This window comes from Coregonus clupeaformis, chromosome 8, assembly GCF_020615455.1.
Source record: "Coregonus clupeaformis isolate EN_2021a chromosome 8, ASM2061545v1, whole genome shotgun sequence".
Taxonomy (NCBI): Eukaryota; Metazoa; Chordata; class Actinopteri; order Salmoniformes; family Salmonidae; genus Coregonus; species Coregonus clupeaformis.
The window spans coordinates 55,851,174-55,874,201 of NC_059199.1; the positions used below are offsets into that span (position 1 = coordinate 55,851,174).

Below are 23,028 nucleotides of genomic sequence, written 5' to 3' on the forward strand. Positions count from 1 at the left end.
GGTTCAGTGCAGGCCAAAGGGGTGGTTTGGAGTTGCACTCTCCAAGGTAGCCGTGAATGTTTTCAGACACATAACCATAGTAACGTGAAAATAACAAAATAAAGACTCATAAAACATACAGTATAGCACCACTGTCAGTAATAATCTAGCTTAGAACAATCCCCTCATCTCTCCATCCCTTTCTGTCTTACATCGATACAAGGGCATCATAAACCTACAGAAGTGCCCTCGTCGGCTCCTTCAGGACCCCCTCACACTCCTAGTGAGACCCCTAGATGACGCAGGAGAGGTGCTCAAATTCAGTCAAAGTTTATTTTTTATTTTTAATATAATTTCAATTACTCCATCTCTCTTTTTCTTTCTGATAAGTAATCATTACCCTCTCCTTTGTTGTTTCAGTCTCTCTCTCTTTCATTTTCCATATCTTCTCTCTATCTCTCCATCTTCAACTCTTATCCCAGCTACAAGATCTTGCTGCAGACTTGACAGCGACTGACTCGGCTGCGTTGGTTGCCTCCCTTCAGTGTGTCCATCGGAGGGGGGTCGAACTCCCGGTTAGGCTCAACCGTGGTCAGCCAGAAGCTGTACTTGTTGGCAAAGTAGTGGCAGGTGCCCTTGGCCCCGTTACACTCGATGAAGGGCGTGGCGCGGAAGTCTTCAAGACAGGACCCTGGAGATACCAGGGACTGGCCGCCGCCCTCAGCCCCGGCAGCAGTGTGCTGTATGGGGGGGAAGGGAGAGAGGGGAGGGGACCAGATAAGATCTAGGTGTTCGTTTCTAGATGGTGGTTTCGACTATAGAGTTATTGGGTAGTGAACTAGCTTTCATTAGAGAATAGAATATAGGCCAGGATTCAAAGCGTGCTTGATATTTAAAGGTAATTTACGATTGAGCCGACATCTTCAGCGTTTACCATGAATGTGATCTCAAACGCAGGAATATTGGCTTTAAAAGACACTTTGGGCGACAGTGCTCTATAATGCACAGTGGATTGAATCTGGCCTTAATCCCCCCTAACTCACCATGAGGAAGGAGTACCCGATCCAGAGGGACCTCCAGCCGGCAGGGCAGGTGGGGATGGTGAGGTCCTGTGAGTGGACAGCTACAGCCTGGGAGTAGGCCTCGCACACGGAGCACCTGCTGATGTACTGGCTGATGGCCTCCTCTCCTACCGGCATCATGGGGATGGGCGCCGTGGTGGACAGCCAAAAGGACTTGTCATTGCGGCTGGCGTAATAGCAGATCTCGTTGGGCGTGCAGTACAGGAAGGGGACAGTGCTGAAACGGGTAAGGCAGGAGCCCGCCATACCTGGAAGAGGAGGGAGAGAGGGGGGAGAGATAGGGGAGGGGAGATATAAAGTTTAGCTTTCCGCAAGTTTTGTAGGTCGCTCTGCCTGCCCGAATCGTATAATCGCTCATGTTGCCCTTGTGTGTGTGTGTGTGTGTGTGTGTGTGTGTGTGTGTGCGTGTGGGTGTGTGTGCAAGCATGTGTGTGACGCACCGAGGTCCTGGTTATGGGCCTTCTCTTGCCCCTCCACATACAGCAGACTGTATCCTTCCCAGAGCTGAGCCATGCCCTGAGGACACATGGGCACCTGGTTGTTCTGACTGTGCTTCACCAGAGTGTAGCCAATACTCCTGCTGCGTGCCACACTACCTGGGGGACCCTGCAGGCCGGGCTTACCGGGCAGACCTGGGGGGGAGGGGGGGAGAGGAGAGGAAGGGAGAGGGGAGGAGGGGAGGTGAAAAGAGAGGGGAGGGGAGAAGATGGGAGGGAGTATGTAAGTAGTAAAGGTTCAAATGTTGGGTAACACTTTACTTAAAACCTCCGGCTATAATGCATTATGATGCGGTTATAAAGCAATGTAAGACTTGTCATATTGTATAGAGTGTGTTCAGATGGATTCACATACAGACATTCTAGATACACAAACATACTCACAGTAGGCAAATATACTGTAGACGGTATACACACTCATGCTCTCTCTCTCTCTCTCACACACACACACACACACACACACACACACACACACACACACATACATACCTTGTGACCCGGTAGGTCCAGGGAAACCAGGAGGACCAGAGCCTCCCAGAGGTCCATCCAGACCTGACCCTCCGTTCCTCCCCAGCTTCCCCACCCCACCAGGCCTGCCTTTAGGACCTGGAACAGAGGATGAGGATCTGATGTTACTTCATGTTTTAATCCCTAATGGGTCAGGTTTGGATCAGGGTAGTGTAAACTGATCCTAGATCTGGGATTAGGGGGTGACTGTGGTTAGTCTGAATCCACACAAGGCAAAACCGATCCTAGTTCAGTACTCTTTCTCTGAGATGCTTTGTGAATATAGTCCCAGTAGGTTACTCAAGTGTTCTAAGTGGGCTACTTACCAGCTCTGCCTGGCATGCCGGGATTGCCTGGTTCTCCCACGGCCCCTGGAGCTCCGTTGGCCCCGGGGCCTCCCATGTCTCCATAGGTTATCTGGATGTTCGGCCCGGGGAAAATTATACCTGGGGGTCCCTTTTTACCATAATTACCTAGAGGGGGAGGGAGAGAGGTGTGAGGAGGGGAAAGGAGGGGGAAAACAGAAATATAATTACTTGACACATTGGAAAGAATTAACAAAAAAACAGCGCAAACTAGAATGCTATTTGGCCCTAAACAGAGAGTACACAGTGGCAGAATACCTGATCACTGTGACTGACCCAAAATTAAGGAAATCTTTGACTATGTACAGACTCAGTGAGCATAACCTTGCTATTGAGAAAGGCTGCCATAGTCAGACCTGGCTCTCAAGAGAAGACAGGCTATGTGCACACTGCCCACAAAATGAGGTGGAAACTGAGCTGCACTTCCTAACTTTCTGCCAAATGTATGACCATATTAGAGACACATACTTCCCTCAGATTACACAGACCCACAAAGAATTTGAAAACAAATCCAATTTGGATAAACTCCCATATCTATTGGGTGAAATACCACAGTGTGCAATCACAGCAGCAAGATTTGTGACCTGTTGCCATAAGAAAAGAGCAACCAGTGAAGAACAAACACCATTGTAAATACAACCTATATTTGTTTTTATTTATTTTCCTTTTTGTACTTTAACTATTTGCACATCATTACAACACTGTATATAGACATAATGACACCTGAAATGTCTTTATTATTTTTGAACTTTTGTGAGTGTAATTTTTACTGTTAATATATTTATTGTTTAATTCACTTTTGTTTATCCTCTATTTCACTTGCTTTGGCAATGTAAACATATGTTTCCCATGCCAATAAAGCCCCTTAAATTGAATTGAATTGAGAGAGAGAGGGGGGTAGAGAGAGAGAGAGAAAGAGAAAGCAAAATGAGAGGTACATTTTTTACAATGAATTGATCAAATTGACAAAGACAAGTGTTTCATCTTCAAGATCAATGTGTGTTAAAATGATAAGTCTCTCACCTCTCCTTCCTTTGGGTCCTTTCCCTCCATAGTATCCTGGATCTCCAGGGAAGCCCTTTTGTCCTGATGCTCCACTGTACCCAGAGTCACCTCTCGCTCCTGGGCAACACAACAACAACAACATTAACAACAAGCCCCATCAGACACATGGTACATGGTACACCAACTACCGGGTAAGAAAATGTCAGATCAACATCCAATTTAGGTTGATATTCAAACGTGACTCTTACTTTAAATAAAGCAGCCTTTTTTGAAACCCTATTGTTGACCCAATCAGGGTAATCATCCTCATTCTGAGAGCCATCATCACTGTACCTTGCTTTCAAATAACATTCTGATGGATATTACAGTACATTGATTTGTCATCCCTGTACCTTTGAATCCAGGGTTTCCGTCCCGTCCTATGCCACCTGGACCCCCAGGGTCTCCACGGTTACCAGGGGTACCAGGGATGCCAGATAGCCCAGCGTCGCCTCTGTCTCCCTGGGTTGTACCGGGCCCAGGTGGGCCTGGGGGGCCTGGAGGACCACGGTAACCTGGAGGATCCGACCATAAACAATTAACACAAGAGTGAACTAGCTACAGTATAGAGGTCTATAGAGTGTTGGATTTAGATGGAGGGAGGAGAAGGAGAGATGACTCAGAGGGAGAAATGGAGAGAAAGAGAAGGAGAAGAGGACAACCTGGAGGAACGGATAGAGGAGAGAGGAGATGTTAGTAATTTAACACTCAGTGAACTAGGTATAGATATAGAGTGGTAAGAGATGGAGAGATGGAAGGAGGAAAGAGATAAGAGGGGAAATATAAGGAGGAGACAAATCTCAGCTGGTCAATCTATAGTTTTATAAAGGGCCAAATGAAGGGTTAAATTACCTTGTTCTCCATCGATTCCAGGCAGGCCAGGGTTTCCCAGTGGTCCAGGGATGTTAGAATCGACCGTCTCCCCGCGAGGACCAGGCAGACCTGGGAAGCCCGTCATACCAGGACCCCCTGACATCCAGACAAGAGTTGGGGTCAGCATCAACACACACACGTTACCCTAGGTGCCTCACTGTTTCTGCTTTAGAAACAGACTCTGGTCAAAAGTAGTGCACTATTACAGGGAATAGTGCACTAACAAATATATTATGGACCATAAACTATCAAACTATCACCCTCATGCACTTAAGGAAATCATGGATGGCGGAGGCTCAATCAAGCTAGTCATCTTGACTACTTTCTTATGTTATTCTCGCTGCCACCAAAAGTTAAGAGTGTTGATAGGGGACAGAATGTGGTCGGACCATCAAATAATTGGTATATACATTACTCTTACAGAATTTCCGGGAGTGCGAGGATATTGGACATTTTATCAGAGCCTACTGGAAGACAACTTGTTTTTAACCAAGACAGAATAATTTATAACTGACTTTTTCCTACATAACACAGGTACAGCAGATCCCCTTATTGTATGGGACACTTTTAAATGTGCCTTTTAGAGGCCATGCAATTCAATACTCATATTTAAAACAAAAGATATTTAGGTAGAAACTGTTTATATTAACAAAGGAAATAGAGGAAGTAACAATACAGAGAGATAGCAATAAAAACTGTCCCATAGAGGCACAGAATAAGTTAGAGGAAAAACTAAAAGAACTGGAGGAATTTATTCAAGAAAGGTCAAGTGTAATATATTATAATAAATAAAGCAAACTCGATGGAATATATTATTTTTTAATCTTCAACACAGAAATGCTACCAAAAAGAATTTACAGAAACCTGTTACACACTAACTGAAGTTAATTGTATGGATTATATTTATGTTAATAGTGTAAAATTAACAGTTGTTCAGAAAGACTCATGGAGGTCAAATTACAGAGGAGGAACTTGATACAATTAAAGCCTTTAAGTCCGGGAAAACTCCAGGCTGGATGGCATACCAGTTGAGGCATATCAAACCTTTTTTCGATGTACTCAGAGGTCCGTTATTAGCATGTTTTAACCACTCCTATAAAAATGGTAGACTATCGGATACTCAGCAAGGTCTGATTTCAATATTACTGAAACAGGACCCAGGTGGTAAATATAAAGATCCAGTCCACCTAAAAAACTGGAGGCCCCTTACACTTCAGTGTTGTGATGGCAAAATCCTAGCAAAATGCATAGCGCATACAATTAAAAAGGTATTGTCAGACATTATTCATCCTAATCAGACAGGTTTTTTACATCGATGATACATTGGAGATAATATAAGACAAGTACTGGAAACAATAGAACTGTCACGAACGTCGGAAGGAGGAGACCAATGCGCAGCGTTGCGAGTGAACATGATGACTTTATTAACTTAAAGCAACCACGAAGAAAACAACAAATGACGATCCGTGAAGTTCTATACTGAATACTACTAACAGCAACAAAGAAACAAACAACGAATCCGTGACGTCTGTGGTACAACACGAACACACACGAACAAAATCCCACAACCCGAAAGGAAAACAGATAGATTAAATATGGCTCCCAATCAGAGACAAACAGCCGACAGCTGACACTCGTTTGCCTCTGATTGGGAGTCACACCGGCAAACATAGAAAATAAACCACCTAGAACACCCACCAGAGAAACCGAAAACATAGAATGAACACACCCTGGTTCAACATAATGAGTCCCCGAACCAGGGTGTGACAGTACCCCCCTAAAGGCGCGGACTGTGACCGCGCCTAAATCCGAGCAAAACAGGGGAGGGCTGGGTGGGCATTCTTCCTCGCGGCGGCTCCGGCTCCGGGCTTGATCCCCACTTCCTCTCCAACCCCCCAAAGTACTCCTGGTCCTGTCTAGCCCCGCTGTCGGAGCCGGACTGACGACACGCGCCCCTGGCTTGGTGCGTGGAGCAGGAATGGACCGGAATGGGCTGGCGACGCACACCACTGACTTGGTGCGGAGAGCAGGGACGAGCCGGACAGGGCTGGCGAGGCGCACCACAGACTTGGTGCGGGAAGCTTGGATGGGCCGGACTGGGCTGGCGACGCGCACCGTATCCCTGGTGCGAGTGGCCGGAACAGGCCGGGTCGGGCTGGCGACAGCGCACCGTATCCCTGGTGCGAGTGGCGGAACAGGCCGGGTCGGAGCTGGCGGCGCGCACCGTATCCCTGGTGCGAGTGGCCGGAACAGGCCGGGTCGGGCTGGCGGCGCGCACCGTATCCTTGGTGCGAGTGGCCGGAACAGGCCGGGTCGGGCTGGCGGCAGCGCACCGTATCCCTGGTGCGAGTGGCCGGAACAGGCCGGGTCGGGCTGGCGACGCGCACCGTATCCTTGGTGCGGGGAGCAGGCACAGGCCGGGCTGGGCTGGGGGACGCGCACCACAGGCTCCATGCGAGGAACAGGAACAGACAGGACCGCACTGAGGACACACACCCCTGGCCCTACACGGGGATCAGGAACGGGCCGGACCGGACTGGTAACACACCCCAGTACCCTTGGCCGTGCCTCTACACCTTCCTTCCCCTTCGTGACCAGTGGCCCCCCTTAACCTGGCGGCCCTATCTGCCAACCTCCTGCACTCCTCCAACCCCGTACACCTGCTGCCCCGGCGTCGTGAGCCCCCCTAAAAAATTTCTGGGGGTCTCTCCTCCCCCGTGGACCAGGCCTCCATCATTCTCGCCCAATTCTCGCTCCTCTGTTTCCAATTATCGCCCTTCAGCTCCTGGACACGCTGCTTGGTCTGGTCTTGGTGGGATTTTCTGTCACGATCGTCTAGAACAGGAGGTACCGGGCTGAGGACACGCATCTCAGGGCTAGTGCGGGGAGAAGCAACAGGGCATGCTGGACCCTGGGAACGCACATAAGGGCTAGTGCGGAGAGCCGGAACAGGGCATGCTGGACCCTGGGGACTCACATTAAGCCTAGTGCGGAGAGCGGGAACAGGCCGGGCTGGGCTGGCGACGCGCACCGTATCTCTGGTGCGAGAGGCCGGAACAGGCCGGGCCGGGCTGGCGAAGCGCACCGTATCCCTGGTGCGTGGAGTAGGAACAGGCCGGGCCGGGCTGGCGACGCGCACCGTATCCCTGGTGCGAGTGGCCGGAACAGGCCGGGCTGGGCTGGCGACGCGCACCAGTACACTTGGTGCGGGTGGCAGGATCAGGTCGAACCGGGCTGGCGACGCGCACCGTACACTTAGTGCGAGGGACCGGAACAGGCCGTGCACCGACGGGGAACACACACTACTGGCTGCACCTCGGGACTAGGAACGGGCCGGACCGAACTGGTTACACACCCCAGTACCTCACGCCGTGCCTCAACACTTTCCTTCCCTGCTTTACCCAGTAGCCCCCTTGACCTGGTAGCCCACTGAATCCGTCCCTTCTCTGCCTCCGTCAGCCCCCTTAACCTGGCAGCCCTCTGACTCTGCCTTGTGGCAGCCTCCTGCTGCTCCGTCGCCCAAGCCATGTGCCCCCCCCCAAAATTTTTTTGGGGTTGCCTCTCGTCCTTCCGACGATGATGGTCCTGCTGATGCCGTTGCTCCTGGACGCGCTGCTTGGTCCTTTGAGGGTGGGTTATTCTGTCACGAACGTCGGAAGGAGGAGACCAATGCGCAGCGTTGCGAGTGAACATGATGACTTTATTAACTTAAAGCAACCACGAAGAAAACAACAAATGACGATCCGTGAAGTTCTATACTGAATACTACTAACAGCAACAAAGAAACAAACAACGAATCCGTGACGTCTGTGGTACAACACGAACACACACGAACAAAATCCCACAACCCGAAAGGAAAACAGATAGATTAAATATGGCTCCCAATCAGAGACAAACAGCCGACAGCTGACACTCGTTTGCCTCTGATTGGGAGTCACACCGGCAAACATAGAAAATAAACCACCTAGAACACCCACCAGAGAAACCGAAAACATAGAATGAACACACCCTGGTTCAACATAATGAGTCCCCGAACCAGGGTGTGACAAGAACACTATGAAAAATCTGGGAAACCAGGCATGGTATTCATTACTGACTTTGAAAAGGCCTTTGATAAAGCACGACTGGAATTGATAAATTATATAGTTGCTGCCATGCTATGTTGTTGTCTTAGGTCTCTATTTATGTAGTGTTGTGGTGTCTCTTGTCGTGATGTGTGTTTTGTCCTATATTTACATTTTTAATCCCAGCCCCCGTCCCCGTAGGAGGCCTTTTGCCTTTTGATAAGCCATCATTGTAAATAAGAATTTGTTCTTAATAATATAATATAATATGCCATTTAGCAGACGCTTTTATCCAAAGCGACTTAGTCATGTGTGCATACATTTTTACGTATGGGTGGTCCCGGGGATCGAACCCACTACCCTGGCGTTACAAGCGCCATGCTCTACCAATTGAGCTACAGAGGACCACTTAACTGACTTGCCTAGTTAAATCAGGTTAAATAAAAATAAATGCCTGGACTATTTTTTAATTTACGAGAATCTCTTATACTATGGGTTAAAGTTATGTATAGTAACCCCAGGTGTAAAATAGTAAATAATGGCTACTTCTCAGAAGGTATTAAACTGTCAACAGGAGTAAAACAAGGTTGTCCACTATCGGCATATCTATTTATTATGGCCATCGAAATGTTAGCTATTAATATCAGATCCAACAATAATATCAAGGGGATAGAAATCCAGGGCTTAAAAACAAAGCTGTGAGAGGTTGGATTCCTGCACAGCCTCATAGAGGATCTAGATCAGGGGTGTCAAACTCATTTTAGCTCAGGGGCCACATGGAGGAAAATCTATTCCCAAGTGGGCCGGACCGGAAAAATCATGGTATATATAACTTAAAAACAACAACTTCAGATTGTTTTCTTTGTTTTAATACGATCAACATACAACATAAAGCTGGAGCCTGAGGACAGTGTGTCCAAAATAGTACAAGCACAACATCACTATTAATCATAAAACACGTCAAGTTTATTTGAAAATTCTAAAGAAAAAGAACACACAAACACACAATGCCTCAGTGATTAACAGAACTGTTTCACAGATCACAGAACTATATCAGGGTGTCATTTCTCAGGCAGAAATGTAGATAAAAATAATGAAATCCTGTTCCCCAAACAAGTGCAAGAACCACAGAGTCAAGAATAGGTTAAATATACAAATAAAATCAATTAAAAACAATAGCACATCAACATAAAAACATATAAACATAAATCTGAAAGCGTTGCTCAAACTCCCGTAACAGTCCCGTTATTTTATCTTTGAACCGCTTCATGTCTGCCACATGTTGGGTCGCGTACACATTTTTCAGACAGGGGAATTGAGCTGCATCACCACCGGCAAGTTGCGTCTCCCACAATGACAGCTTCAACTTGAAAGAACGTATGCTGTCATAATACTGCGTGACAACTTTGTTGCGCCCTTGCAGCTGTTTGTTCAAGTTATTCAGGTGCTCTGTAACATCCACCATAAATGCAAGGTCCTGCATCCATTCTGCGGAATGAAATTCTAACACTGGTTTGCCCTTTTCTTCCATGAACTGTTCAATTTCTTCTCGTAAATCAAAGAAACGCCTCAGCACAGCACCTCGGCTTAACCATCTTACCTCAGTGTGGTATGGCAGGCCATAGATGTGGTCTTTCTCTCTGAGAAGGCTGTCAAACTGACAGTGATTCAGGCTTCTGGATCGGATGAAATTAACAGTTTGGATGACCACCTTCATGACGTTATCCATCTTTAATGACTTGCAACACAAAGCCTCCTGGTGCAAAATACAGTGAAAAGTCAAAAAATCACGTCCTCCATTTGCAGATTGCACTTTCTCTCTGAACTTTGTCACAACGCCTGCTTTTTTCCCGATCATTGAGGGCGCACCATCTGTAGCCAGGCTGACAGCGCGGGACCAGTCCACTCCGACCCTGTCCAGCGCGCCCGACGAGTGCGGTAAAAATATCAGCTGCTGTCGTTGTATCTGTCATCGGCACCAACTCCACAAACTCCTCGGTGACGGTCAATGTGTCATCAACTCAGCGGATGAAAATGGCCAGTTGTGCAACATCTGTAATGTCCGTGCTTTCATCAATTGCAACCCGAAAACGCAATAAATGACTTTACTTTTTGCTTCAACTGGCTGTCCAAATCCACTGAAAGATCGGAAATCCTGTCTGCAACTGTGTTTCTTGTCAGGCTGATATTTGCAAAAGCCTGCCGCTTTTCAGGGCACACAATCTCCGCTGCCTTCATCATGCATGTTTTTACAAATTCACCCTCACTAAATGGTTTTGAAGCCACTGCGATTTCATTAGCAATGAGGTAGCTAGCTTTCACTGCAGCGTCACTGATGTCTCGGCTGTGAGTAAACACAGACTGCTGTTTCTTCAGACCCGCCAACAGTTCATTCACCTTCTCATCTCCGCTGTCCTTGAAAGTTGTCATATTTGTCGGCATGAAGACTCACATAGTGGCGACGAAGGTTATATTCTTTCAGCACTGCAACATGCTCTGAACACACCAAACATACAGCTTTCCCATTCAATTCCGTGATTAAATAGGATTACCATTTTTCTTGGAACACTGCACTCTGCGTCCACTTTTCTCTTTTTTGACAGAGACATATTGGGGCAATGAGGGTGCCAAAGCACATAATGTTAAAAGTAGAAGCCGTAATAAATATCGCGGGCAAAACAAAGTAGCTCATTGGCTGCACGTGCTTGACCTACTTGCTCTGCCCCGGTATAAACAGTTTGCTTGCTTAACACAATTGCTATTGCGCCATCCAGTGGACGCAATTGGAACAGCAGTTTATTTTATTGAAAAATTGCAGCGCATTTTTATACTTATCCGGCCCGCGGGCCGGACGTTTGACACCCCTGATCTAGATACTTTCTCTAACCTCTCTGGATTAAAACCAAATGATAACTTTTACAATGAGGGAAAAAAGTATTTGATCCCCTGCTGATTTTGTACGTTTGCCCACTGAAGAAGAAATTATCAGTCTATAATTTTAATGGTAGGTTTATTTGAACAGTGAGTAACAGAATAACAACAAAATAATCCAGAAAAACACATGTCAAAAATGTTATAAATTGATTTGCATTTTAATGAGGGAAATAAGTATTTGACCCCCTCTCAATCAGAAAGATTTATGGCTCCCAGATGTCTTTTATACAGGTAACGAGCTGAGATTAGGAGCACACTCTTAAAGGGAGTGCTCCTAATCTCAGTTTGTTACCTAAATAAAAAGACACCTGTCCACAGAAACAATCAATCAGATTCCAAACTCTCCACCATGGCCAAGACCAAAGAGCTCTCCAAGGATGTCAGGGACAAGATTGTAGACCTACACAAGGCTGGAATGGGCTACAAGACCATCGCCAAGCAGCTTGGTGAGAAGGTGACAACAGTTGGTGCGATTATTCGCAAATGGAAGAACACAAAAGGACTGTCAATCTCCCTCGGCCTGGGGCTCCATGCAAGATTTCACCTTGTGGAGTTGCAATGATCATGAGAACGGTGAGGAATCAGCCCAGAACTACACGGGAGGATCTTGTCAATGGTAACACACTATGCCGTGAAGGACTGAAATTCTGCAGCGCCCGCAAGGTCCCCCTGCTCAAGAAAGCACATATACAGGCCCGTCTGAAGTTTGCCAATGAACATCTGAATGATTCAGAGGAGAACTGGGTGAAAGTGTTGTGGTCAGATGAGACCAAAATCGAGCTCTTTGGCATCAACTCAACTCGCCGTGTTTGGAGGAGGAGGAATGCTGCCTATGACCCCAAGAACACCATCCCCACCGTCAAACATGGAGGTGGAAACATTATGCTTTGGGGATATTTTTCTGCTAAGGGGACAGGACAACTTCACCGCATCAAAGGGACGATGGACGGCGCCATTTACCGTCAAATGTTGGGTGAGAACCTCCTTCCCTCAGCCAGGGCATTGAAAATGGGTCGTGGATGGGTATTCCAGCATGACAATGACCCAAAACACATGGCCAAGGCAACAAAGGAGTGGCTCAAGAAGAAGCACATTAAGGTCCTGGAGTGGCCTAGCCAGTCTCCAGACCTTAATCCCATAGAAACTGTGGAGGGAGCTGAAGGTTCGAGTTGCCAAACGTCAGCCTCGAAACCTTAATGACTTGGAGAAGATCTGCAAAGAGGAGTGGGACAAAATACCTCCTGAGAAGTGTGCAAACCTGGTGGCCAACTACAAGAAACGTCTGACCTCTGTGATTGCCAACAAGGGTTTTGCCACCAAGTACTAAGTCATGTTTTGCAGAGGGGTCAAATACTTATTTCCCTAATTATAATTATAATCAATTTATAACATTTTTGACATGCGTTTTTCTGGATTTTGTTGTTGTTATTCTGTCTCTCACTGTTCAAATAAACCTACCATTAAAATTATAGACTGATCATGTCTTTGTCAGTGGGCAAACGTACAAAATCAGCAGGGGATCAAATACTTTTTTCCCTCACTGTACATTACCGTGTAGTTTACCAATAAAATGGTCCGACGGTGAAGTGGACATACTCGGTATTCATATCCCAAAAGAAGAAATGATCTCACTACAATACATTTTAATAGACAGTTAGCCAAATTAGATAAGATCTTGCTACCAACACCTGTCTATTTGTGGAAAAATTTAGTCATATCCCAGTTTACCTATTTACTTATGGCCCTGCCTACACCTAAAGATTTGTGTTTTTAAATTATATGAGCAAAAAATGTTCTACTTTATTTGGAACGACAAGCCAGACAAAATTAAACGGGCCCTTTTTATATAATGAATATGAATTCGGAGGACTACAATTATTAAATATTAAAGCATTGTACCTCTCACTAAAGGCATACAAAAACTATAATTAAATCCAAACTGGTTCTCTAGCAGATTAGTAAGAATTGCTCACCCCTTGTTCAAGAATGGCCTTTTTCCCTTCATTCAGATTACAACCTCTCACTGTCGGTTATTTGAAAATGAAATAATCTCCAAAATATCGCTACTTTTAAAACAAGCCATAGAAAGCTGGTTGCAATTTCAGTTTAATACACCAGAAAAGACAGAACAAATATCACAACAAATATTATGGTTAAACTCAAATATACTAATTGATAAAAAAAACATTATTTTTGTAATAAAAAATTATAATATATATAATCTTTGTAAATGATATCATAAATAGGACTGGTGGAGTTAAGTCATACATGCAGTTAACAAAAATATATGGACATTTCTGCTGTATCCAAAATTACAACAAACTGACTGCAGCATTACCGCAAAAATGTAGGAGGCAGGTGGAAAGGGGAGAAGGTAGGGAACTTTCTGCACACGCCACGGTCAGTGTGAACCGGAGTGACTTGACACAAAGCTGGCCAAACAAGATGTTGCTACAAACAAAACTGAGTTAAATGGTTCCAGTCTGCCGTGAAGCATTCATCCATGTATACGGGTAAGAGTCTATCTACAAGTTTCTAATTTTGTCAAAGTCATTTTTATTGCAAGTTAAAGCATACTGTTAGTTAGCTAGCAAACATTAGCTTGCTGGCTTGCTAGCTAACATTACGTGTATGATCTGTGTAGTAATATTATTTGAATCAGAAATCCATTTGCATTGCTAGTTATAGCCTAATGTTAGCTAGTTAACGTTGCACCTAGTTTGTTAGCTTTAGCTACCTGCAGATTCATACTACAGCTATGACAATGTTTGTATTGGTAGTAGTGTGAGTTGGGATTATGCCGGTTCATTGTTTAGCTAGCTATCTACCTAGCTAATGTCTAAACAAAAGACTCCACTTCGCCCGTATTATTACATGACCCATCAAATTAGCAGGTGTGTCTGGGGGTGATTACGGCCATCGATTGTATTTCATGAACATGTGTACATGTCTAGACAATAGTGACCCATCCACTTAGCTAGATGTGGGTGAGGGGTGGTTATAGCATTTCCTTCACATGACCCATCAATTTAGACAAGTGTGTCGGGTAAGCGTAATCTAATAACGATAAAATATTTATAACATATTTTTATCTGGACACTTCCTGTTTTTGATATTGCAAGTACTATCACTGTACGATTTACACCTTCTGTGTCCTGTGCATGTGACAAATAAACTTAGATTTTATTTGATATAGACTGTTTACCACATGGCCTCACATGTGAATCCTTAAAGAGATGGGTCGGACTAAGGCTTAAGAGGGTATGAACGATGCTGAATGGGTGTAGACAGAAGAAGAGCTCTCCAGTAGGTGTACCAAAACATTCAAGCGCCATTTTCTCAAAAGTTTATCAACTTTCAAAGCAGAATTACTTTCCCATTGTTCCTCAACTGCATGATATACAATTTTCTAGCTCTGAGTCTCTACTTTTATCCAATGTAAAAAAACACAATTTCAAATGTTGCTACATAAGACCGAATCGAGGCAGTCGGTCACAAATGTGATAAATAAATAAAACAATTTCATACATTTTAGAATAAGGCTGTAAAGTAACAAAAAGTGGAAAAAGTCAAGGGGTCTGAATACTTTCCGAAGGCACTGTATATTATCTATGTCTGTGTGAACGACCGGTGTTCGAAACCTTGGTCTTCTGCACACCACAAGACTGTTTTTGCCCGCTGAGCTAAAGCATATGCATTAGCTCGGGGAGCAAACACAAGTCTATAGGCAAGGTTAGGGTTGAAGTCGGTCATCACGTTACTCATCAAGGTTACTCAACGTTACTCATCTATGCTCATCTGTGCTTCTACCTCTGCATTGCTTGCTCTTTGGGGTTGTAGGCCGGCTATCTGTAAAGCACTTAGTGACTACTGCCAATATAAAAAGGGCTATAAAATACACTTGATTGATTATTTGATTGACGGATTGAGTGATCTTTCTCACCTGACTCTCCTCTAGCTCCCTTCTCTCCATTGTACCCAGGTCCTCCTGGGATGGAGGAGCCCCTCTCTCCCTTCAGACCAGCCACGCCAGGGGTGCCGGGACGACCCCCCTCACTATAACCTGGGGTTCCTGGTAGACCCTTGGGTCCAGCCAGTCCGTTGAGCCCATCAAGACCAGGAGATCCTGGCAGACCTTGAGAAAGAACACTATTATTGCATTATAATATCAACTTCAATAAATGACATTGTACTAAAGTTATGTCAGAGCGGGCCATGTCAGTTTAAGATAGAGAAGGAACTATTTTCTCTCAGGCCAATGATGTTGTATTACAAACGGTAATGTGTGGTATGGAAAAGCTAGAGGAGACTATGGTTCAGTGTGTGTGTCTAAACAAACCTTTCTCTCCAGATGTTCCAGGGGAGCCGGGGCGGCCAGGCGTCCCATCTAGACCTCTTCCTCCTGGGTATCCGTTCAGACCCTTACCGCCAGTGAAACCAGGGGTACCTGAGAAGGGGGGACCCCAAAAAACACACCAGGGAACATGTGTGAGCACAAACTAATGTAAAGAATAGATGAATAATGATAAGGAGGTTTCTTTCCTGTGACTTGATTCATCTGTGTGACCTTTATGACATCACTTCCGGTGACATTATCATCCCCACTCACCCGTGAGTCCGGGTCTTCCTGAATCTCCCAGTGCTCCCTTCTGTCCGCTGAACCCAGGGCCGCCTGGGAAACCGTTGTCCCCGGGGGCGCCTTTAGCACCTGGGCCACCTGAGTAACCAGGGGTTCCGGCCTCACCTTTAGCTCCCGGACCACCGGGGTAGCCGGACGAGTCACCTCTCTCACCTGAGAACCATACAATTTACAGGTAAGATCTTAACCAATACAAAACCCCTACACTGAAAAGATACAGGAAAGAACTTAACCAATATAAAACATTTACACTGAAAAATACAGGAAAGAATGGCAGAGATAACAGAATACAATAGGTAAGAGAATACAGTTAAGAGAATAGCACACGGAAGAGACCGACACAGGTACAGTAAGATGACATGAGGTTCACAGGTAGGTATACGACAGGTGACGTGACAGCCACTCACCTTTAGCACCTGGCTGACCAGGGACTCCAGGGTTTCCAGGGAAGCCAGGTTCGCCATCGTCACCCTACAGAAAAATAATATGTCAAACTCAGTATAACATCAACTGCCACTTCTGTCTACTGCCTACAAAGTCACTCTTAACCTCTTTGTATGGTGGTGTATATGCCTACCCTAGGTCCAGGCATGCCAGGGAAGCCGATAATACCGGGAGATCCTTTAGGTCCTGGGTAGCCTGGCCCGGCTGGGCGTCCAGGGAGACCAGGAAGTCCTGGTTCTCCTTTAGCCCTGTCAGCATAACCAGGCAGCCCGGGCAATCCCTGACGACCAGGCTGCCCTGGGAAACCCTTGTCACCTGGGGACAGGGAGGCACAACATGGAGGATGTAGGAGTTTGTTGGTGATGAGCATTTGATCCTTAATGGCAGCTGAAGGCACTTGTTGGTGATGAGCATTTTATCTAAAATGGCGGCTGCAGGAGCTTGTTGGTGACACACGTTTGGCACAAAATGGCTGCTGCAGGAGCTTGTTGGTGAAGAGCATTTAACACAAAATGGCTGCTGCAGGAGCTTGATGGTGGCTAGGTTGAAGATATCCAGGTTAGGACAACCTAATAATTCCAAAAGGAAGCTTTTGAAAAGAAAGAAATTCATGGGACAAGCGCCGTTAATAACTAGCATCTCTGGTCCAATTGTTTAGAAATCTTCTGCATTTATGCAAAGAGTTATGGGATATTAGAACCCTCTTGTCTTAACCTTTGTTATCTTCAGCCTAGGTTGGTGGCACACGTTTGGCACAAAATGGCAGATGTAAGACCTTGTTGGTGACACACATTTGGCACAAAATGGATGACGATTTTGATTTGTAGCCTACCACCTACCTCTAGGTCCAGGGAAACCGGGTAGACCGTTGGCACCATTGTCGCCCCTCTGTCCCTTCTCAATGTACTCAACTCTGACGGGCAGAGAGGGTGCGCCGGGGAGACCAGTGTCACCTCTGTCACCTGGAACATACACACACAGAGAAAGAAGCCACGTCGTTCAGTTTCTCTTTGAACCAAATAATACAATTAGTGTTTCTTCTACGCCATAGGGTTTGAGCAAGCCCAGTACATTCTTTTGTGAAACTAAACCAAAAAAGTACTGTGAGACTATTCATCATGTCAGATTCAAATGATAATCTACTCCCTATCCACTCCCTTGTCATCATTCCATTAGTTCTGTCATTCCCAATCCTGTACCTTTAGGTCCTGGTGCTCCGAAGTCTCCGGGCAGACCTTCTCTTCCTGAGAATCCAGGAGCTCCTTTCCCTCCTGGACCACCAGGTCTTCCAGGGTTACCTGGCATTCCGGGGAAACCCACCAGTCCGGGGTAACCGCTCTCGCCTGTGAACAGGAAAATAATGATGATTAGAAAATGGCTAGTGGATCTGACTGATATCCACTCTACATCAACATTTTCAAGCCAAATAAACATCAATAGAGCAATAGTGGGTATGGGTCCAATTAATCTATTCATCTCTCAAAAAATGCCAAGTGCCCTACTTGGCTCTGGTTAAAAGTAGTGCACTGAATGATGTAATTTGAGATTTGCACTATTATGAGTGTCCACCCTACCTTGGCTTGGAAGTTAGCTATGGAGCTGTGTATGTTTGGTTATCCACCACCACCCTACCCTTTCTTCCTGGTCCCCCAGGGATGCCGTCTCTTCCCCCGGGGCCCGGTGGTCCTGGAAGATCCCTGAGTCCTGGAGGGCCATCGCCTCCTGGTTCTCCTGGTTGTCCCTTCATCCCAGCTGGGCCTGGGAAGCCTGCGTCACCTCTGGCTCCCTTCACACCGGGGTAGCCTGGGCAGGGATGGAGAGAACAGAGAGTCAGGCCTAACTCTTTCCTATGGGAATCAATGGAGTACATTAGATTAAAGTAAAAATATATTCATATGACATAAAAATAACCAAACTTACCAATATTATACTTTTATAATCAAAACTTACCTTTATTGCACTGTTATAAACACAACTTACCTTGAATTGACATATTATTATTATTATTATTATTATTATTACTACTACAATCATATTCAGTATCTAAATTACATTATAAACTGGGTGGTTCAAGCCCTGAATGCTGATTGGCTGACAGCCGTTGTATATCAGACCGTATACCACGGGTATGACAAAACATTTATTTTATAATAGCAATAAGGCACCTTGGGGGTTTGTGCTATATGACCAATATACCACGGTTAAGGGCTGTATCCAGGCTCTCCGTGTTGCATCGCGCATAATAACAGCACTTAGCTGTTGTACACTACATGACCAAAAGTATGTGGACACCTGCTCACCTGCAGCCTCCACTCTTCTGGCAAGGCTTTCCACTAGATGTTGCAACATTGCTGTGGGGACTTGCTTCCATTCAGCCACAAGAGCTTTAGTGAGGTCGGCACTGATGTTGGGCGATTAGGCCTGGCTCGCAGTCGGCGTTCCAATTCATCCCAAAGGTGTTCGATGGGGTTGAGGTCAGGGCTCTGTGCAGGCAGTCAAGTTCTTCCACACCGATCTCGACAAACCATTTCTGTATGGACCTTGCTTTGTGCACTGGGGCATTGTCATTCTGAAACAGGAAAGGGCCTTCCCCAAACTGTTGCCACACAGTTGGAAGGATAGAATCGTCTAGAATGTCATTGTATGCTGTAGTGTTAAGATTTCCCTTCACTGGAACTAAGGGGCCTAGCCCGAACCATGAAAAAGAGCCCCAGACCATTATTCTTCCTCCACCAAACTTTACAGTTGGCACTATGCATTGGTACCGGTAGCATTCTCCTGGCAACCACCAAACCCAGATTTGTCCGTCAGATTGCCAGATGGTGAAGCGTGATTCATCACTCCAGAGAACGCGTTTCCTATGGGTTTCCATGGTGAACTTAGGCTTGTGTGCGGCTGCTCGGCCATGGAAACCCATTTCATGAAGCTCCAGATGAACAGTTCTTGTGCTGATGTTGCTTCCAGAGGCAGTTTGGAACTCGGTAGTGAGTGTTGCAACCGAGGACAGACGATTTGTACGCGCTACGCTCTTCAGTACTCGGCGGTCCTGTTCTGTGAGCTTGTGTGGTCTACCAATTCACGGCTGAGCCGTTGTTGCTCCTAGACGTTTCCACTTCACAATAACAGCACTTACAGTTACCCGGGGCAGCTCTAGCAGGGCAGACATTTTACAAACTGACTTGTTGGAAAGGTGGCATCCTATGACAGTGCCACGTTGAAAATCTCTGAGCTCTTCAGTACTGCCAATGTTTGTCTATGGAGATTGCATGGCTGTGTGCTCGATTTTATACGTGTCAGCAACGGGTGTGGCTGAAATAGCCGAATCCACTAATTTGAAGGGGTGTCCACATACGTTTGTATATATAGTGTATATTGGCCATATACCACACCCCCTCGGGCTTTGTCGCTTAATTATTGTAGTTCAGAATGCAAACAAGTCATGTGAACAACAATGTAAATACATGTTCAGTTACATTGTTTCATGACCTAGTTTAAGCTGCAATTGCACTTAAATTGAGAAAAAGTATGGAATATGAGATAGATCAATGTAAATTCTTCCTGCTGGTTTACATAGTTACAGGTTACATTCAAATCCCTTATCAAGGGATGAAAAATGATCATGCCAATATTCATGATAAAATATACTGTACACTCAAGTGCAATTCCAGAGTAAAATTAGATCGCTCAACCACATAATAAATACCCTCTAGAAAGCCTTCTATGTTTTCTGTCTTCTAGATGTTTCTAGAACAGGCTTTTAGGCTCGTAGGTTGAGGTGAGTGGGTTGGATGGTTAAGATGAGGTAAGGGTTCACACAAGCCTATCAATGTTACAGCGATACACACACTTGCTGCCAGCAAGGCTTAAGTTATGTTTAGTTAGGGTTGCAAAATTCTGGTAAAATTCCCAGGATTTCCAGAAATCCTTGTTGGAAGATCCATGGAATCAGAAGGGAATAAGCAGGAAATCAGGGAATCTTCTAACCAGGATTTTTGGAAAACCAGAGAGTTTTGGGAAAGTTACCGGAAATTTGCAATCCTAGGTTTAGTAGAGATCCAACACTAAGATTGCACCTATAAGATTAGTGCTACCTGAAAAAGTACTATGAGGTTGAACAACTTTCTATTTTTGTACATCTCTTTCTTTGGACTCAAATGCTCAAGGTTTAGAACAGTTCTAGAAGCCAGTTGTTCTAAAATGGGGAATTCCAAATCCCAAGGAGCATTTAGAGTTGGTAAGATGGGCGGAGGAGGCAAGAAGGGAGGGAGGTTAGAGCGACTGGTCTAAGACGGAGCGAAGGATGAAGGGAATGGAGTAGCTCACCTTGACAGCCTAGGGAGAGACCAATCACCAAGAAGAGAGGGATGGAAGGATGATAGGATGGATGTAGATGATGGTGTAGGAAGAGAGGAAGAAGGAGGAGAAGGAAGAGAAGATGGAAAAGAAAATGAGAGGTGAAAATAAATGCTTTTGGAGATCACAAACAGGCAACCAGTGGATTTACAGGCTAACAAACTGAAGGTCATAAAAATAAAAATAGAGAGAACATATCAATAAAGAAGAGGAGTGGTGGGGAGCATTCACAATCAACACACAGGCATGGAGGAGAGAGTCTGAGTGTTCTCTCTGTGGGCTAAAATGAAAGACACCAACGACTAGGAGATATCTAGGATCTGGAATCAATTGATTCAATGGATTAATGACAACATTCACTAACATTCACAAAATTCCGGAAATCCTATGACATTCCCTGCATTCCGACTCTCACCTGGAGATCCGGTTAATCCTTTCCTTCCGGGTGGTCCGGCAGGACCGGGAAATCCACCCAGTCTGCCCTCTCCAGGAAGTCCGGGAAGACCTGGCGTTCCGGGGTAGCCATCTGTACCGCGCTCGCCCTTAGCTCCGGGAACACCGGACCGTCCGTCAAAACCTGGGAGAATACAGGACACAGGGTAAGATACAGCAGGACACAGAGGAACATGCAGTACAGATACACAGAGCCACATAGAAACATCCCCACGGAATAATAGGTGAAGCATTTATGTGGGCATTATAAGGGCCTTATGAAGGCTTCATTGAACCTTTGAAGTTGTAGGTAGTTTAGTGTTCCCCATTTTCATATTGAGACAGACAGACAGTTTGATCAATAGATAGATCAATAGATTACTTTATTGATCCCCAAAGGGTAATTTATCAGATTATTAGTTCATTATCATGCTGAGACCCACCTGATCCTCCAGGTAGTCCCGACGCTCCTCGCTCTCCCTTGTCTCCTGGTCCTCCAGGGAACCCAGGTGATCCAGGGAGCCCTATTGAGGCCCCCAGCACCTGCCCCGGCTGCCCCTTTTCCCCCGGTCGCCCCGGGAGCCCGTTCTTCCCTGGGGCCCCTGGACGGCCCTCGCCTGGGATACCTGGGACCCCCGCATCTCCTCTGGGGCCAGGGAATCCTGAGAGAGGGGGGAGGGGGATAAAGTCGGTTCAATTCAATAAATCATTATTTTCACTATTACTGTATATACAGTATGCCATTTAGCACTAAAGGCAATTTGTGTTGGCAGCAATCAAACGAGTAAGTGGAAGTCATAGAAACATTAAGTCAATTTCATTCAGTAAATATTTTGTCACGAGTTACAAAGCCAGAACCCAGAAGCAGACCAGGACAAGGTAAGTTGAAACGAAGGTGAGTGTTTATTTACAAATTCAAGAGTGATGCTGAATAATCCAGGGAACAGAGCGGGCGGCGTTGATTAGTTGTTGGGGGTGCAGTGGTTGATCCAATCATGGCTCGGCAGCCGCCGACCACCAGGCAGAGGTTGGATGAAGGTTCCGGACGAGTGATGTTCATGGCTAACGATCCGGCAGGGAATGGATGTTAGGCCAGAGCCTAAGAAGGGTGATGATCAGGACCAGGTGTGCAGATTGCTGATGGGATGCAGGTGCGGAAATCAAGAGAGCTCCCCGGAGCGTTCCAGAACCCTCGGGAAACTGGAGATCCCGAGCAGAAAAAAACTAGTCCACAGACAGGACCCGACTCAGACTGCCGGGATCGTTACAGTACCCCCCCTCCGGCCGAACGCCACCGGGCGGACTCCCGGAGCGCCAGGATGGAGGCGGTAGAAGTCACGGATGAGGTCAGCATCTAGGATCTGTCGCCGCGGAATCCAACTCCTCTCTTCAGGACCATACCCCTCCCAGTCCACGAGATACTGGAAACCCCGGCCCCGCCGTCTGGAATCCATGATGCGTCGCACCGTGTAGGCAGGACCACCTCCGATCATCCGAGGAGGAGGAGGAGGAGGCGGAGGAGGCAACAGAGGACTGAGGAAAACAGGCTTGAGGCAGGAGACATGAAAGGTGGGATGGACTCTGAGCGTCCTCGGGAGTTTGAGTCGAACTGCCACCGGGTTGATCACCTTCTCCACCACAAACGGACCAATGAACTTCGGTAACAACTTCCTAGACTCAGTCCGTAAAGGAAGATCCCGTGTGGCCAACCAGACCCTATCTCCGATGGTGTAGGTGGGAGCGGGGATCCGGCGACGATTCGCCTGGAGCTGATACGGTCCGAAACTCTAAGGAGTGCCTTTCTGGCCCGATGCC

At 46.2% G+C, this 23,028-nt stretch overlaps 1 protein-coding gene across 1 annotated transcript in view; it reads right to left on the reverse strand.

Moving 5' to 3' along the window:
* Nucleotides 1-293: 293 nt before the first annotated feature.
* The window catches only part of LOC121571275 (collagen alpha-6(IV) chain), a 105,652-nt gene continuing 82,917 nt past the window's right edge, over nt 294-23,028 (reverse strand). Inside the window, exons 25-43 of the mRNA XM_041882644.2 lie at nt 21,657-21,875; nt 21,197-21,358; nt 20,752-20,760; nt 18,061-18,231; nt 17,628-17,771; nt 17,268-17,390; nt 16,562-16,743; nt 16,392-16,455; nt 15,955-16,137; nt 15,685-15,792; nt 15,289-15,480; nt 4,327-4,443; nt 3,828-3,989; nt 3,454-3,552; nt 2,392-2,538; nt 2,048-2,164; nt 1,502-1,693; nt 1,023-1,309; nt 294-719 (exon numbers count right to left, since the gene is read on the reverse strand). Of these exons, the coding sequence (XP_041738578.2) occupies nt 462-719; nt 1,023-1,309; nt 1,502-1,693; nt 2,048-2,164; nt 2,392-2,538; nt 3,454-3,552; nt 3,828-3,989; nt 4,327-4,443; nt 15,289-15,480; nt 15,685-15,792; nt 15,955-16,137; nt 16,392-16,455; nt 16,562-16,743; nt 17,268-17,390; nt 17,628-17,771; nt 18,061-18,231; nt 20,752-20,760; nt 21,197-21,358; nt 21,657-21,875 (2,936 nt within the window). The 3' untranslated portion in view covers nt 294-461. The remainder of the gene's footprint in view (nt 720-1,022; nt 1,310-1,501; nt 1,694-2,047; nt 2,165-2,391; nt 2,539-3,453; nt 3,553-3,827; nt 3,990-4,326; nt 4,444-15,288; nt 15,481-15,684; nt 15,793-15,954; nt 16,138-16,391; nt 16,456-16,561; nt 16,744-17,267; nt 17,391-17,627; nt 17,772-18,060; nt 18,232-20,751; nt 20,761-21,196; nt 21,359-21,656; nt 21,876-23,028) is intronic.